The sequence below is a fragment of the Mizuhopecten yessoensis genome, unplaced genomic scaffold, assembly GCF_002113885.1.
Source record: "Mizuhopecten yessoensis strain PY_sf001 unplaced genomic scaffold, ASM211388v2 scaffold8213, whole genome shotgun sequence".
In the NCBI taxonomy this organism is placed as follows: domain Eukaryota; kingdom Metazoa; phylum Mollusca; class Bivalvia; order Pectinida; family Pectinidae; genus Mizuhopecten; species Mizuhopecten yessoensis.
In genome coordinates, this window is record NW_018407435.1 from 2,029,861 (window position 1) to 2,048,150 (window position 18,290).

General features: G+C 37.5%; 1 protein-coding gene across 1 annotated transcript in view; it reads left to right on the plus strand.

Annotated features, from left to right (window-relative positions):
• Positions 1–8,708: 8,708 nt before the first annotated feature.
• Positions 8,709–18,290, plus strand: part of LOC110455357 (probable ATP-dependent RNA helicase DDX41) — a 14,201-nt gene continuing 4,619 nt past the window's right edge. Inside the window, exons 1-10 of the mRNA XM_021505441.1 lie at positions 8,709–8,822; positions 10,681–10,770; positions 12,440–12,665; positions 13,466–13,540; positions 14,735–14,795; positions 15,331–15,540; positions 15,757–15,910; positions 17,116–17,252; positions 17,522–17,684; positions 17,860–18,063. Of these exons, the coding sequence (XP_021361116.1) occupies positions 8,802–8,822; positions 10,681–10,770; positions 12,440–12,665; positions 13,466–13,540; positions 14,735–14,795; positions 15,331–15,540; positions 15,757–15,910; positions 17,116–17,252; positions 17,522–17,684; positions 17,860–18,063 (1,341 nt within the window). The 5' untranslated portion in view covers positions 8,709–8,801. The remainder of the gene's footprint in view (positions 8,823–10,680; positions 10,771–12,439; positions 12,666–13,465; positions 13,541–14,734; positions 14,796–15,330; positions 15,541–15,756; positions 15,911–17,115; positions 17,253–17,521; positions 17,685–17,859; positions 18,064–18,290) is intronic.

The following is an 18,290-nucleotide window of genomic DNA, read 5'->3' on the forward strand; positions in this document are numbered from 1 at the left end:
TTTTTTTAAGGGTTTTTGCTAATTCATTCATAGTAATTGGACCTTCTAAACTTACTGACTCAAGGGGGGATAACTTTGGCACAATATATGTTCTTAAAAGTTCATTGAGATCAACATCCTGAAGTAACTGATTTTTCTTATATAAGTTTTCATAGTAGTTTTTAGTTTCTTTTAAGATTTCTGTTTGATCTAAAATTACAGTCCCATCCTCCATAGTTATATTAGGAATTATCTTACTAGTAAAGTTACGTGATTCTAGCCCACAGAAGTATTTTGTTGGTTTTTCACCTTCACTTATCCACTTGGCCCTTGACCGTATCATATTACCTGCTATCTTATGTTTTCTAATTTCTTCTAATTCTTTTTTCTTTTCATCTATGTTATTTAAATCTGTATTATTAGGAACTGTTTCTAAGTTTTTAATTTGATTTATGAGATCCTTTTCTCTTTCATTAGATTTTTTTTTCACATAGCTAGAGTATGAAATGGTTTTACCCCTTATTTCCATCATGAGAGTTTCCAAGAATAATTGATCATTTACAGTAAAGGTTATTTCATTTAAAGGAATTGCATTTAAATTATTTATGTTGTATACTGGTAAAGAGTATTGTTGTTTTATAATGTCTATAGTAGATTTGATGAGAGTTACATATTCTAAATCAAACAATAAAGAGTTATTAAATTTCCATAATCCCCTACCTTTTTGAAAGTTGTGAAAAGCGAAGTGTATGGCAGGAATAGAGTGATCAGATCGGTAACTTGGTTCAATTACAGAAGATGTTAGACTTGGTAGTAAACTGTCAGATATTAATATGTAGTCTAACCGTGCTTGTTTAAGAGGAGTTTTCTTTGTTTTGATAGTTTCCTATTATTAATAATAGAATGTAATAGGTAAATATGATCTTGACATCCTCTGTTTTTCCGGAATCCGTTCTGCTCGTCTTCAATTAGATTGTTTTCCTCTAGCCACTTAGAAAGGCGAGTATTTAACACGTCACAGTATATTTTATACGGGATTTGAAAGTAAGGTGATCCCACTGTAGGTTTCGGTTTAATGATAGGGTTAATCATGCCTTTCTTCCATTCGTCCGGCACGGTTCCATTATAAAACAATTACTGTTTATATCGAATAACATTCTCGTACATGTGTTAATTTTTAAACTTCATAAGGGATGCCGTCCACCCCTGCGGCCTTGTTAAGTTTTGCGCGCGAAACTGCATCGTCAATTTCCTTATAAGTAATAGGCTGGTTAAGGCTGCTCGTATCGCGCTCTGCAGTATAGTGATCACGCGATGTATACTTATCTGTTGTATATATATTAAGCATTTTAATTAAAAGTGTTACGTTTCGTTTTACCACGGAATTAGATTAGAGCTATCTAAGTCCGCGGTTTTACCAGTAAAATTATAGGCATACATTCCTGTTTTTCAAATGAAAAAAAAAATCTTTCATTATTAATCACATTTTATGATGTGTACTTAAAGCTTAATCAACGAATTATCAAATACCTTCTCACAGTAGTTAGGAAATATGTAAACATACAATAAGCAATAAATACATAAAACTTATATTGATGCAAATATTAACCAATAACATTTGTTACAATTTAATGATGAAAATTTAACTTATTAAGTAAAACTGACTGTATGTATATAACTATAAAAATATATTAACAAGAGACGGAAATAATAAATTAAAAAAATATAAAAAAATACTATTGATTAGGAATATTTGAAATAACTTTTGTGGCAATTATTTATTAGACAGTGTAAAAGATATAAATGGATAAATAAAATGGGCTTTTATGTAAAACTGCGTCCACGTCAAAGAGCCTGGTAGCTTTTTTATTATGCATAACACGACTGAGAGTTTTACAGGTAAGTCCGTACGAGTTACTTCCCTTTCAATGCATATAGTGCAAGAGCTTGCACATTTTTATCGACGATTCGGTACTTTGTACTATTACGATCGAGCTAAAATTTTGCACATGACTAGGTAATTGAGAATTATTTATTTATCAAAAGACAAAAAGTGAAAAAATCTATTAAGGAATTCCTGGGTGCGCGAAAACCTACCTGGACACTCCCTGGACACTCATACCTCCATCATAGCTGGATATGTGAATATAAATAACTAATATGAAGAAAAAAATGTTCTATAATAAGAAAACTTATAGGTAGCAATGAAATATATGCTAACTAGTAATTCACACCCGGCAACACAATATGCACGCCTTTGCCGACTTGTAGATTTTGTGAGGAAAATCAGCATGAACCCATCTTTAATAATTATTTGACGCCATTACGAAACCATGCAATAAGCTAAAAGGACGTTAATATACATTTATTAATGAAAGGATAGAATGTAGTGAAACAGTTTAAGTAACGTCCACCCAGTTGGACCACTCTTCCCGTACAGCTATAGCAGCCAGGTTAGAGGGTTTGGACAGATCATGGTTCTACTCTTTGGCGAAGTCAGCTTGCTCACTGGTTGTAAATCCTTTTACCCGCACGTTAACTTGGTTTACAGTGGAATGATGCTTCCAAACCAACTGTATATCGATGGGGGGGAAATGGCGAGATCCAGCGTGGAACGAAAACACTGTTGGCTGTGGTAGCAACCACGGACAGAACATCACTTGGCATAATGGGTTTTCTTCCAAATTCTCATTGCCGGTAGCCAGTGTTTGTTAGTAATTGGTGATAAGTTCACCTAATGGGCAGACGGTCGCGAACGCACTTAAACCGAACTGTAGGCAGAGCTAAAAATGCACAGTTTCGGAGAATAAATATCATTATATCAAAAATAAAATGTCATTCTTTCACGCTCGTCCACTAAATTAATTAATATTTCTTAAAATCTACATGTGGATTGACCTTGTTTTATAAAGAAATAACGCAAACTAGCAATAGCCAGCATTTTACTTTCGGTATGGAGCCCTCAATCTACACGTGCCGCATATTCCTGTGGTCAGGTTTGGTTTGGTTTAATTTTGTTTAACCATTTAAGGATGTGTCTCCATTTGTGTAGTGTATGCGTGCGTGCGTGTGTGTATGCAGGAGACAGGGTATGTTGGAGTGCTTGCCTCCTTGTGATATCGCGGATCTGATGGCGACTTCATAGTGCTATCTCACTGAAATGCCATGTCGAAGGCACCAAGCACAGCATTCCGCCCGGTCACTTTATACTGACAACGGTTGAACCAGTTGTTACCATTCCCCTTAATGCTTAACGTTAAACAGGGAATTACAACTACCATTTTTAAGAAAAATATTTCGAAATAAAAGGCTGTTCCAGGTATCCAATTTGGTTAGTAGTTTATATCCTGATACGTTCATAGGATATTTTCTGGTGATTTTACGTTTTCTGATGCATATTTTCGTTGTTGAGTATTCACATAATTTCTCGTTCATAAACATATTTTGGTGTACTTGTAAACATCGTTTCACTGCAACCAGGAAAGTCAGTTCATAGTATACACCGCAGTAGTATCTCGATATACTCCCGAAATTTATTATTTTCGGAGTTATAAAGGACAGCTATACTTTCGGTGGTAATTAGTAAATAAGAATATACAACAATGAACAATATACAACAACAAAAACAAAAACGCTTCTGTGTGATCTGGGCATTATACTGGTCTCGTATGTTTCAGGTTTTAAATATTTTTTGAACAATCTATCCGTACTTGGCTTATCACCATTTTGCTGTCTGTTATCTGTCCAGATCCCTATAAAATAAGACTGTTCATCTAATTTTAAAACGTTTTTTTATAATAGTAAGCATAACCTCTTTCGTAGCGCCCGTAGCCCTCCTGATGATTTGGTCGATCTGGTAGTGTTTAGTTTTATGGCTTTTGCGTCCCATGACTTTCCCGTCCTTTCTGACAACTTATGAACTTTATGCAAAAGTCTGTCACAATCCACCGATTTCAATCTAAACACGACATTTAGCCCATATCTTTCTAGATACCCCTAAATAAATCCTCATGGCTCTGTTTTGGATATTGTTTATAAGTCTCCGTCTGTCCCCATATGGCAGAGCAATAAAAAAAAAGTATGGGCTCTACAAGAGTCTCGTATAGTTTGGTAAACTCTGTATAGGACATCCCACCGGAACTAATATTTGGAAGTAAGTGCCCCTAAAGCTCTTCCGGCCGATTTAGAAAGCTCCCTTACCGCGAGTTTTATGTCTAAATGTTCGTCGAACCAAAGTCCTAGGTATTGATTCTCCCTCGCGATTTTTAGCTGTGTACTGCCACAGTGGAACGTAGAATCCGTAATAGGAATGGATTTAGGCGGAAGTGCACCACATTAGTTTTTCCCCGGTTAATAGATAGTCTCCATTTATAACACCAATCTGATACAATATCGAGCAGCCTTTGAAGCTTATCGGGGTGGGACGCTATAAGCGCGATACCATCCGCATATAACAAAGAGCAAATGCCTATCCGGTCCAAATTAATCCCGAGGTTGGAGTCTCTCAACTCGGTTATAAGATCGTTGATGTAAATAGAAAAGATGGCGGGCGACGTCAAACATCCCTGTTTTAAACCACGATCAACGTTGAACCCCGCTGTCAATACATTATTCGCTCTAACGTAGCATTTTAAATCTTGATATAATGATTGAATGGATGTGAGGATTTTCCCGTGCACACCGCACGAAAACCGTTCTGTTCATCTGCCAGCTTTCCGTTATTTTCCAACCACGTTGTCAGTCTTTTCACGGCACAGAGATAAGTGTTATGCCTCTGGAGTAAGAGGCACCCGTGGGTCAGTACTGTTTGGTTTATTTAACGGGTTAATTATCCACTATTCCATGGTTAAATCATGCCGAGATAATAGTAAACAGCATCCTTACACAACCTTCGTTCTTTAGTGCTTCCGGTGGTATCGCATCTATTCCCGCGGCTTAGGTCACAGTACGAGAATTTGGGACACACAACAATGATTCTGTCTCAGACCGCAATGGTCGTGACGGCTGATACAGGGCAACAAGCTCCTGTAGGTACTGGGGAGCTGTTCCATTAAGTGCCTTGTATGTGTGTACACCAAAATATTGTACTGCGACCGGTATCGTACAGGTAACCAGTGCAAAAAATATAGCACAGGTGTGATGTGCTCTCTCTTTCGAGTACGAGTAATCAGCCGTGCTGCAGTGTTCTGGATCATCTGCAGACGACTAGTTAGTTCAGGTAAAATACTGCCGAACTGGTCAAATACTGCTTAACTGAAGAAATACTGCCTAACTGGCAAGTCATCTTTTCAAGCGATAAAGTATAATCCAATCTTAGAACGCGCTCACTAGTTCAGCAACGTCGAGCGTGGTCATTAACTTGATGGTTGTCCGCTTTCACGTTACTGTTATTTTATTTTCTTTATTCATAAAAGCAGTCGGATATATTTATTGTGTCACTGTCTAGTAACGAACAAAATGCTTACCTAGCCTGATACTTTATACAACAACAATATGTTAATTAAATTTCAGATGCAACTCGAGCATGTGACAAAGCGTCTGGACAGGAAAATATTCAGGAAATGTCCCCGTTTGTATAATACAATAGTAACAAACCAACTTTTGACATCCACTGGAATACCATGGCTCTTAAATCGTAAATGACTACCTGACACTTATTCTTAGTGTCGCCATTTTAGTTTGTAGCACTCTTTTCTGATTTGATAGTTTGCCGGGGTCTATAGAAATATCTGCCGAAGATAACTCAAATTAATATCTCTCTTCATAACAACAAAGATGACGTATGACTCACGCGTTTGAGTTTTGCCAATCATTCACGGGATAAAAAAGCCTACAAGCAATATAAAACGACAGCAAATTCAACGAAACAGACAATGAGGGGGTCGCTAGGGTGCTTATTACAAAGTTACAAATATTGCCGAAAAGGTGTCCCGTAGGGGCTATTTTAGAAGCAGTAAAGTACAACTCAAACTCATAATATGCCTTATGATTTTGCAGAAAAAAAGCAATAAAAGATTGTCAGAGTGAGGAGGGGTCTAATTGATCTTAGGCCCCTTTGATCTGTATAGACCAGACGGGGTCTATGAGCCCGTAGGTTCCCTCCTCACCCAGAGAAACTAATATTAACGGACGCAGAATTACATGCCTTAGGTTCATCTTCAAAGGCTAATTGCTAGTATCCCCGTCCTCGGCCTTGTCAGGTAGCCGTGCTGTAAGAACCTGAGGTGTAGTTGGTTTGTAACCCGTACTGGTTCGCCCTATCAAGAACTTTTCCTTTTTCATAATGTTTAAAATTGCGGGCACTATCCGAGGATCTTGAGTTGAAACTGTTATCCTCAGCTTCACCCTCATCCTCAGAACTGTTAGACAGAGAAGATATCTAGGGTCTAGATTTTGCCAGTCCTCGTCGGATGCGTTGCCAGTTATGATTGAGGGTTTCTCTATAAAGATTGCCTTGTCACTCCGTTCCTCGTGGCAGATTCATGCGATTTATATGAATAACTTGGGAAGTCCTTCCCTGTCGACCATACCCGACTCTGTAAATAGCATCAGTTATTTTTGACACACCCTGAATGGCCCCCGCCCACGACCTGTTAAGTGTGCGAGACTTTACTGTTTGTACACTTTAACATTTGGAAAGAACACAAACACTTTGTCCCCTAGCTTGAATTTTTGCCAAAACCAATTCTGGTACGTGGTTCCGTTTTTGTCTCAGCTTGGCTCCTTTGGTAAGATTCATGACCACACGATGAGCCTCTTCCGTACGCTTCTGTACTTTCCCAGCTTTCTTGTTTCCTTTGGAGTATTCTGTATAGTTATTGGCATTTTGTGCTGAATATCATGTTGAGGGCTAGTTTCCCTTCCTAGTATCAGGACATTTGACAACCAAGTTGTTGTCTCATGTTCGGTGGACCGATATGCCACCTTGACAAGGCAACTGCTGGTCCCAGTCAGTTTGATGGTCATTCACGAAAGATTTTAGCATGGATACTAATGTCCTATCAAATATTTTCAGCAATCCATCTGACTTTGGCGAGGAACACAGCAACCATAGATTGAGACCCTAGGTCAGAGTGTATCACCTTTGGAACGCCAAATCTACACACGATCTTTTCCGCCAGTATGCTCTGTGTCAATTGTGTGTAGTTACCCACTACTACTTAAATATGCAATCCCTTGCTCCATTTTGAGAAGTTCACACAAGATGTCAATTGCTATCGTCTGCTGTAATAGAACCGCTATTTCCACCTTCTGCATTGGAGTTCTTTTATTCTGGTTCTGGTTTCCTGTTCTACTTCCTCTGTTTCGAAGACGGTATTGTCTTCAGTAAAAATGAGCTTGAATATGCTATAAGAAAAGATTACCCTGAACCCTATGTGACAATCAAGTTTCGACAATATTGGGACAGGTTTCTTGAACCAAAATTAAAAGCATTTGTCATTGAACCTTTTCGGAAAAAAATTGATTTCAAAATTGCGGACAAACAACAAACTCTAAATCAATAAACAACAGCCTGAAACAAGTAGCCGACTTCAAACAACACCGATAACCATAATTAGTTGAGAAAATGGCACTAGTAGGAAACATTCAAATTATTGACCTCCGAAGGGCATTGCATGGAAGTTTCAACTTCTCATAACACACAAATTTCAAACCTTTTCTAACTTTCGAGAGATACTTTGATCAATAAAAGTAATGAGGAAAAGGACATATATATCAAACACTTTCTGGCAAAAAAGAAAACAATCAAAATTCTGGACTCAAAATTTGTCAAGTCAACAACTTCAGCTTTCCAATGTCCACCACCAAAACAGAGCTGCGGGGAAAATCCAGGCCAACGTCGACGGTTCAAGTCAAGAAAAAAAAGATAGATTGCCACTTTCATGTAACCCATCATTATTTCGTATTTTAATTTAAATTGTCGTGCAAAACCCCTTCGTTGATAACATCTATAGCCAAAATGCATATTTTTTGTCTCAGTTTCTGCGTGTCGGAGTCATACAAAATAGTGATCTAGACATTTAATTGCATTTCAAAGTACGAATATTCATATTTCTCATCTTTTTCATCTTAAATGGTATGCTCTATGTAGTATTTATGTATATCTTAGAATATTAATATTGATCAGGTCAAAGTTAGGCATATTTTTTGTCTCATTTTCCGCGTGTAAGAGTCATACTTCATGGTAATCTAGACATGAAATTGCATTTCAAAGTAAGAATATTTGTATTGTACTTATCTTTTTATGTGTCTTTTTAATAGTATTGATAACTAATTATTTCTCATGTATCTACTATGAAGTTAACTTTTTCATATATTGTAACAGTCTTTGTAATGTAAATCTATTTAAACAATAAGTCCGTTTAACTTTAAATTCATGTTGTTATCAATTACTGCGTAACAAATGTTTTAGTTATATATTTTTAATTCTGTGTTAGTTTTATTTAGTACACTCAGTAACTGTGATGATGAAATATGTTTATCTGTGAATTGTTTGTATTTATAAACTATACATAAACAATGTAACGTTACCTTGATCACATTGTTTATTGTATATTTTGTTCATCATATTTTTTTTTAGTATTTGGAAATCATCTAAAATACTTACTCTGTGCTGTGCATGACCTCCTACTCTAGACAACACCATCATGTATCATCTGTTGAATCATAATTTATCCGCCATTTTCTCCGAGTTTTACCCCATGTCGTTCGTGAGCAATGATCTTGATCACAGCAACGTTTCAAACCTTTGGCGTATTTACAAAAAGACGTTGTGTCGTCGTTTTACAAAATACACATGTGCAAGAAGCGTGTTGGTAATAATGTCCTCTCAGAGCCGACGTGTAAGTTTCGATTAGTAGCAATTTGTAATCATCACAATAATAACATATAGGCGTTGATGATAATCCTTGGATTATCCAAGTCGTTCCTTACCTTAGGGACCGGTTACCCCTTAGGGACCTGATAATTTGTTACAGCAAACTTATCTTTCGCTGAACTGTAGTTTACATCGATGTTATTTTTTTTTTAGCTTTGAAGATGTCTTGACTGGATTTCATTAATTTTTTTCTTTGGACCTAAATTGTGTCATTCAAAGTTTAAAACGGTTTAGAGGTGTACACGACTACATGTAGATAAATATTCGGTAAAAATGCCACCAGAATGATGTTCTACGAGAAGGCAGAAAGCTCTCGATGTCGAAAATCGACCCCAACTAACTTCTGCATTAACAAACACCCTGCAGGTCGGGTATCGAGAAAAGTATCGTAAGAGGCGACTAATGTCGTAACCCTCTGCAGAATTGGGGATTTGTTTTGCACTCTACGTGGGGAAACAAAAGCGACCAAAATAAATCTGCTGCACCCATTGCAACATTTGGGATATTCAATTTTCTTTCCTCTTCTAACTACCTTTTATTTCCTAACGCCTAGCTTGACAATACCTCACTTCTGGCTTTCATGTTGAGTGTTCGCCCAGGTGAGGAAGGCAATGCATGAATGGGTTGTGTCCCCATGCCGGGACATACCAAAGTCCTTAAAAAGGGTAGTTGTTATTCCCTGCTTAACATTCAGCATTGAGGGTAATGGCAACAACTGGTTCACCTGTTGTCAGTATAATGTGAATGGGCAGATACTGTGCTGTGTGCCTTTGGCATGGTGTTTCAGTGAGATAGCACTATTAAGTCGGAATCAGATCTGGGCTATTACAAGGAGGCAAGTACACCAGCATACCCTGTCTCCTGCATACATACACACTTGCACGCATACATAACACAAATGGAGACACCTCCTTAAATGACCTTAGATGTTAATAGGACGTTAAATAAAATAAAACCAAACCAAGCATTGACAAATCTATTTCAAGTTGATGTACAAAGAAATACTAACCTAGCCTAAGAAACCTCCTACATGTAAGCAAAATGTATTCTCCTTCCGTGGACATGATCTCTGTTTCCACTGACATCTCACAGTTTTTGCATCATATATATAACTACCTTTCATTTCAAGCCTGTCAAACTACAGACCCCAGCTGATCGATAGCATCTGCTGGTAAAATATACAATATTATTCCCAACCCTACTATATATCGACGAGGTATTACACTCCAAAAACCATACACAGGGGTTATAGCTTCTATTCAGCTTGAGATTTTTAAGTTCAATCTCACAGATTTATAAAATACATGCATGGTGAGATATATGTAGTCTACATGTATACGTCTCTGGTTGAGGTAACGTGCCTCGATTAAGTATCCGCTAATATCAATGCATGTCGTTGTGTCACGTGTCAATAATATTTTTTAACAAAACAGGACCATATCTGATTGGTTAAAAAAACTTACCATTTTGCCAACCAATCAGGTGGATTGTTGAAAATTAACAGCAAACTTCCGTCCTGACTTGAGTCATCTCTAACGGGATCATATGTATGGTGGTTCTGTTAATGTCACATATAATGTTATCAGATGGGCAGGCAGGCGGATGGGTGTGCACAGTATTCACTCAATGTCTCAAGAAATTTTGGACAAAATATAAAATAATGTAGTTTCTGTTAAGTTTCAATCTTTTCATGCATTTACTTGTCTTTGTTATATGATTACTCTAAGTGAATGCTACATAACCATGGAATATGTATTCACCGTGACGTCCCTGTAGGACGCTTCTTTATGAAGTCATAATTATATAATATGTTAATATTTCAGAGGAAAACATCGGAGAGACAGTCTGGAGAGTCCTCAGATGATGAGAATTATGTTCCTTACATACCCATCAAACAGCGTAAAAAGGCACAGGTAAACCAACTGATACCTGTATACTGCTATACCTATATTATATATATATTATATATTGTGGATATTTCACCTGACAATTTAAAAATTTAAAAAGCAAATCAAACAATGAGTGATAGGTACTGTACTTAAAACAGATTACAGTTTTAAAACACCATCAAGTTCTTTAAAAAGAACAATGAACCCTGTGTACTTATATGTTGTGGTTAAAGCTATATAAAGGTAACATGATATCTATGTACAGTGTATTTGTATGAACTTGGAGGCACGAGTGTGCAAGATATCATTGAGGCATTTGTACAGTTTATCTGCAGTAGGTAGATCATCTTGATGATGTAGAGAAGAAAATACTTGTCATGGAAAATCAACAGATAGGTGGAATACACAACACTGACAATAATATTTACACATTTATATATACCGTATTTAACCTAATAAGGCACTGTGTGCTTACAAAAACACATGAGGTGCACTGTACATGTATGTGTGCTTAATAAATCCCTTACATGCTCAAATTGGCCAAAACTGACTGTGTATATATGTACACAACTTGGGGGTGGAGACCCAACGTCCCTGCAAGGAAGTCAGTTCCATAGTGGCGGTAGGGATCCTGGGGTGGATACCTCAATGGTATTGAACAGTGCTCATCAGGGAAAGCAGAGCAAATGAAAAAAGAAATGATGAGCAACAACACCACTGAATGCGGTACAAAATGTTATGTTTGATTTACATCCTACATGCTGACATGTTTCGCCCAAAGGGAGGCCATCTTCAGAGCACAGTTACATGATGTTTGCAACTATGGTACAATGACAATGACAACGTGTATATGCGTGTTCGAACGGTCTCAAACCGGCCTCTCAGTCTTGTTTACAGTTGCCATGTTGTTGCTACGAAAGTGAGTCAAGTATCTGTAAGTTTTTGTGAGATCTTGCAGCAGCAGAACTTGAATGGCTGCGCACTGGTCGTGTTTCAGTGAAAAATCATGATGTTGTCAGAGTTTTTCAAAGACAAACGTGCCCAACAGTGTGATCACTGATAAACAATGGCGGATGGCACAGACTCAAGTGGTGATGAAAGTTTTAACAAATTTAGATGATAAATATTTGAAGTTAGTGACAGAAATATAATATAAGAGAATGATTGAGTTTATATATATATGATAAGTTTGACTTGAAACATTTGTGCAATCTTACAAATCACGAATCAAAAAACTTTATGGAGACAATTGGCCTAACCTTGATGCTAGACCACTGGCTTATATTGCCTACGTAATGTAAAGACTAAAGAGCAAAGTTTCTTTGGTCAAAAGACTGAAGATTTTATTGGAAAATTAGAGTAAATTTGGGGGTTTTATAATAGGGCCCTTCTCCTTGATGATTTCTGTTATATTTTCCAAAAAACAATGCAAAAATCATTTTCTCTTATCAAAATTATGCATTTTGAGTTTGTCATTTTCCATTTAGCAATGCAAACTCAAACTGTCTACAAACAGACTTCCGATTTTGAAAGTCGATTTCAGTAGTTGAATTCAACCCTGCTTATTATCATGGAAAATTGGTAAAGGATGTTGAAAAAAAAAAAAAACTTTGAAGTCAAATAAAAGCGTATTTGTGAGAAGGACAATGTGTAAACCAATGTGTATTGTAACAGTCTGCCCTGTGGTGTTTAGTTACAGCATGTGGAAATGCGACTCGGACGAGCTGCCGCCCTCATCAAAGAAGAAGAGGAGGCTCTGAAGATCAGTACATCTGAAGGATCCGACGTCTCTGACAAAGAAGACAGGGATAGCAGTGATGACGAAGAAGAGGAAGAAGAGGAGGAAAATCAACAACCAGGGGAAAGATCACACATCAGTCTGCTCGATCAACACAGTGAACTGAAAAAGAAAGCTGAAGGTAGGACATCACAAGATGTCTAGGTAGTTCAAAGAATGCTGTAGGTAGGACATCACAAGATGTCTAGGTAGTTCAAAGAATGCTGTAGGTAGGACATCACAAGATATCTAGGTAGTTCAAAGAATGCTGTAGGTAGGACATCACAAGATGTCTAGGTAGTTCAAAGAATGCTGTAGGTAGGACATCACAAGATGTCTAGGTAGTTCAAAGAATGCTGTAGGTAGGGCTTCACAAGATGTCTAGGTAGTTCAAAGAAAGCTGTAGGTAGGACATCACAAGATGTCTAGGTAGTTCAAAGAAAGCTGTAGGTAGGGCATCACAAGATGTCTAAGTAGTTCAAAGAAAGCTGAAGGTAGGGCATCACAAGATGTCTAGGTAGTTCAAAGAAAGCTGAAGGTAGGGCATCCCAAGATGTCTAAGTAGTTCAAAGAAAGCTGTAGGTAGTACATCACAAGTTGTCTAAGTAGTTCATAGAAAGCTGAAGGTAGGACATCACAAGATGTTTAAGTGACATCCCAAGATGTCTAAGTATTTCAAAGAATGCTGTAGGTAGGACATTTTGAAATGTATGCTTTAAAATTTCAGAGAAAGCTTTAGAGTGGTTGTCAAGGAATTTCCAGAAGGTTTCTGTGATATTTGGATTGTGTAGTTCATTTAGCCCTAATCTTAAAATAGACCCCCAAAGAAGGCCAGATTTTGGTGGAGAAAGAAATAATTGATTTGCAATAAATGTATTAACATCAGAATCAGTTAACCTGCATGAAAGGTTGATAATTATCTTTTATTTCATCTAATTTCAGCAAAGAAAGAAACAGCCAGAGAAAAACTACTGAAAGAGGAAGAAAGAATTTTAGAAAGTGTTGCTGAGAAAACAGGTATTGACCATTATTTACCCTGGTTGTAGAGGCAATGTTACGGACCGCGTGATATTTGAATTTGGAGTTGTCTCTCCTCGCAATTTGTTGTTGATATGTATATCTTGCAAAATATAAGTGGTATGCAGTACTCACAATACAAGAATTTAGTATTGGTCTTACTGCATATCGATGGTGTCAGCAGATTATCTGTGTTGTAAAAATCTTGTTATACTGCCAACTAGCTCATTTTGGCATTTTATTGGGGTAAGGCAACAGACACGTTCCAGTGGTATAGCACACATGTGTGATCGCATTCTTAAGCATATATAGGCTAAAATAAAAAATTAAAATAGGGTGTTTCATAGAAATGTTTTAAAAAGTCAAACATTAAATTCAATACAGTACACAGGGGAGGTAACCTAGACTGCATCAATATTTTCCCAATATAGTATGGTTATCCTATATGTAATTTAGAATGCAATAAATGCTCCTGAACTCGACCAATGGCTTCAAGGAAAATATCAAAATAAACTGCCTTTCATTCCAACAAGGAATTACAAAAGGATTAGAACATGTAGTCCAATTCAGCCATACAACCTTATAACATGTGTTGAGGGAAATATCTATTTTAAAATGATTTGGGACCAACAGTGGAACCTTTCAATACAGGTGTGACACCAGATCTCTGGAGCATAAACCATGAATTCCTACCATCATTTTCCTCTCTTTTTTTTACGAGACTAGAGTGGCCAAAACAAACTGAAATCCAATATCAAAACAAATGATGATAAACAGAACTGAATTACATAGATTATAAAGCAGGAAAAATGGTACATCATGAAAACATGATAATAACCATTAAGCGACACAATCTGAATTGAAATATACTGTATAACTTTTGTTGGGGAATCTCTTAAGCTAAGTTATCTAACATCCTTCAGGTAAGTTCATTATCAATTTCACACTCATTTGTCGGGGAAGACAAAATTTAATTTTCACAACATTTCAGCTACAGTCAAGTCTCTTTACTCCGACCACCACAAATCGAGGGATCCAATATCCATCCAGGGTTTAATGGAACACATTTATTTTAAAGACTCCTTGTAATTCAGCCGATTTTAAATTCCGCTACCAAATTAAGTTGAGGATGATGTTGACTAGATTTTTGATGTTCCATTTATATTTGCTAATATTGTTGTTTTTTACTGACAGCTTTGATGGGTGTGGCTGAGTTAGCGAAGGGCATACAATATCAGGAGGCCATTAAGACAGGGTAAGTCTATTATATAGTGTTAGTATTGCTATGTAAATTATCCTATCCTTATAAGTGACCCATAGGCACCATAACTTTATAAGATCACCTGAGACGAGATGTGATTGCTTTTTGTCAGTCATATCATCGTGCGTTGTCTGTATGTAAACAATTCACCTTTTGACTTCTTAAAACTACCAAACCAATTTCTATAAAATTGTGCAGGTATATGTTCCATAGGCAGGTACTACACTTCTGGGCTGGTACCATGTTCTTATGGCAAGTGTCAGTAAGAGTTTTAGATGTATTATTAAAATACATTAAAGCCTCCTTTTTTCCCCAAAAGCGCTAGTGTACTATTGCTCAACAGATTCTACCAGGTTGTTTTTTTCTGGTATTAAAATAACAAGTAAATATCAAAATGTCACAGTGCAGGATGAACAGCTACCAGCTTAGCAAAGAAGGTATCAGCTAGGTAGAATTTTGTTGCAATAGAAATTCTCAATTAACTTTTGTATAATTATACAAACACATTTTATTGTTTATGTATTTGCAGGTGGCAGCCACCACGCTGTATTCGTGAGTTGAGCGAAGCGCGACACGAGCGTCTACGTAAGAAAATGCACATCCTGGTGGAGGGAGAAGACCTGCCCCCACCGATTGCCAACTTCAAGGAGATGAAGTTCCCCAAGGCCGTTATCTCTGGCCTAAAACGGAAGGGCATTACAAAGCCAACACCGATACAGATTCAAGGGATTCCAACTGTGTAAGGTCATAGGTGACAGGTCACAGTTCACAGGTCACAATTACAGGTCACAGGTTGAATAAGTTAACATCATTCTTTGATACCATTATAAAATATACAACTCACAGGAATAAGACGTAATGTTAGACTTGAATGTCTATAAATGTCCAAATAACATGTACTCTCCTTGAAATTTTTTTTTTTTCTTTCTAATAATTGATTATTGTGGTGTTACAGGTTGTTGGGGCGAGATATGATCGGCATAGCATTCACAGGATCAGGGAAGACACTGGTGTTCACTCTGCCAATCATCATGTTCTGTCTGGAACAGGAGAAACGCCTGCCCTTTATCAAGGGGGAGGGGCCCTATGGTCTAATCATTTGTCCTTCAGTAAGTCTATGTACCTACATTTCGGAAGGTCATCCTGCCAATGACCGCCACAACCTGTTCAGATAATTTGGAATCTCCTGCATTTGTACTGCTTCAATATTGAAAATGTTTTAAGATTATCCTTAAAAAACAATGTATTATAATACTCCTGAGAAAAAGAGATACTATAGCTAGTTTACATGGGTTATGTATACCTGAAACTTCACCCGCTCAAACTTCACCCGCTCAAACTTCACCGCTCAAACTTCACCCGCTCAAACTTCACCCACTCAAACTTCACCCACTCAAACTTCACCCGCTCAAACTTCACCCACTCAAACTTCGGCTCTTAATTGGTTAAAACTGTAGCAAAACTTTCCTTGTATACAGTATTAAAAGACAATTTGTATAGCACTGTTACCAAACTACTAATTTTGATGACTTGGAAAAGTTAACGTACTGAAATGACAAATAATTAACAGACTTGCCCTGCATTATCACCATCTATGACCTAAATAGGTGGCCGAGTGGTTAAGGTGTCTCACATTCTGCTACCACTAGCCCTCCAGCACTGGGTCACGGGTTCGTGGCCTATGTTAGGCAGTCGCCAGATACTCACCGTAGGTCGGTCGTTTTTCTCCGGGAACTCTGGCTTTCCTCCAACACCGCCAAAACCCGGCACGTCCTTAAATGACCATAGCTGTTAATAGAACGTGAAACAAAAGCAAAGACCTATTTTTCATGGTTGAAAACCTAGCAGATTTTGTCACGGGGCTGTATAGTCTCATATGTCCATTGGCAACATTCAAACTATCAGATTGTGTCCCTACCAGATTAAATTCAGTAACATTTATATATTTAATGAAGTAAATCTGTGGTAACCGCAAAATCAAATTGCGTTACTTTTCTCCAGTATCTCTCTTTTCTTTACCATTCTGTAGGCCCCTCTGGTCAGAATCATATGACTGGATAAAAACCATTATGATCATGACTTTCCCCTGAGTTAGGACATTAAATTGACCCTTGTGTGGCCCCATCACTGTACATGTGGACACTGTTTTTATATGACCTTACATGTCACTGAACATGTAAAACCTAATTAACTCATTCACCCCTGAAGACTTCTAATTCAATGGTTGGAATAGTTCATTATGAAATTTTAGGGGTTAATGAGTTAATAATGAATACAATCAAGCAGACGATAAACATCCCTGAATTTGTTTCAGAGAGAGTTGGCACGACAAACCTACGAGATCATTCAGTATTACAGTCAGTGTCTGGTAGACGATGGTTTCCCCCAGCTTAGGTGTGGCCTATGTATAGGAGGGGTGTCGGTCAAGGAGCAGCTCGAGGTCATCAAGGAGTGAGTACCAATTACTGACTTTTAGTGAATTTAAGTTTATTTCAAAGTGAAAAATAAATATTGAAATTGTGAGAAACATATATTTTGAAATGCAGTTTATAATGAAGCAGATATTGTACTGTGATTCAATATTCCAAGATGACAGTTTCAGGAGTTTTATGAAATGAAGACTAATTACACATTAGGTATTTCACTGTTGACATGCACAGGTACATTGGGCGACGTTTCCCTTTGTTATTTTGTAACAAATGTTATTTTCTTTGTGAAAGGGGGATACACATCCTGGTAGCCACGACAGGCCGGCTGATGGACATGCTCAACAAGAAGATGGTCACTCTGGATGTGTGTCGCTACCTGGCCATGGACGAGGCTGATCGCATGATAGACATGGGATTTGAGGAGGATGTCAGGACAATCTTCTCCTACTTCAAGGTAGCTAATTATCCTGGCAAATAGAAGGAGTGTATTCTTGTTATATCCTAAATATTTCGATCAGACATATTTCACACTTTGCACCACTGTTTGCCCAGTGTGAGCTATTTCTGGTGATAGGGTATAAAGATTTGAGATTTTAATCAATCCTGTGTATTTGTTTCCCCTCTTCCAGAGCCAAAGACAGACACTGTTGTTTTCTGCCACCATGCCTAAAAAGATTCAGAATTTCGCTCGTAGTGCTCTAGTCAAACCTGTAACAGTCAACGTGGGACGAGCAGGGGCGGCTAGTTTGGATGTTATCCAGGAAGTGGAGTACGTCAAACAGGAGGCCAAGATGATGTACCTACTGGAGTGTCTACAGAAAACATCACCACCTGTATGTACATCAGACGATACAATAACAGTCATCAGCATACGATACAACAATATATCATCATACGATACAACAATATATCATCACACGATACAACATATTATCACACGATACAGCAATATATCATCATACGATACAACAATATATCATCACACGATACAACATATTATCACACGATACAGCAATACATCATCATACGATACAACAATATATCATCACACAATACAACA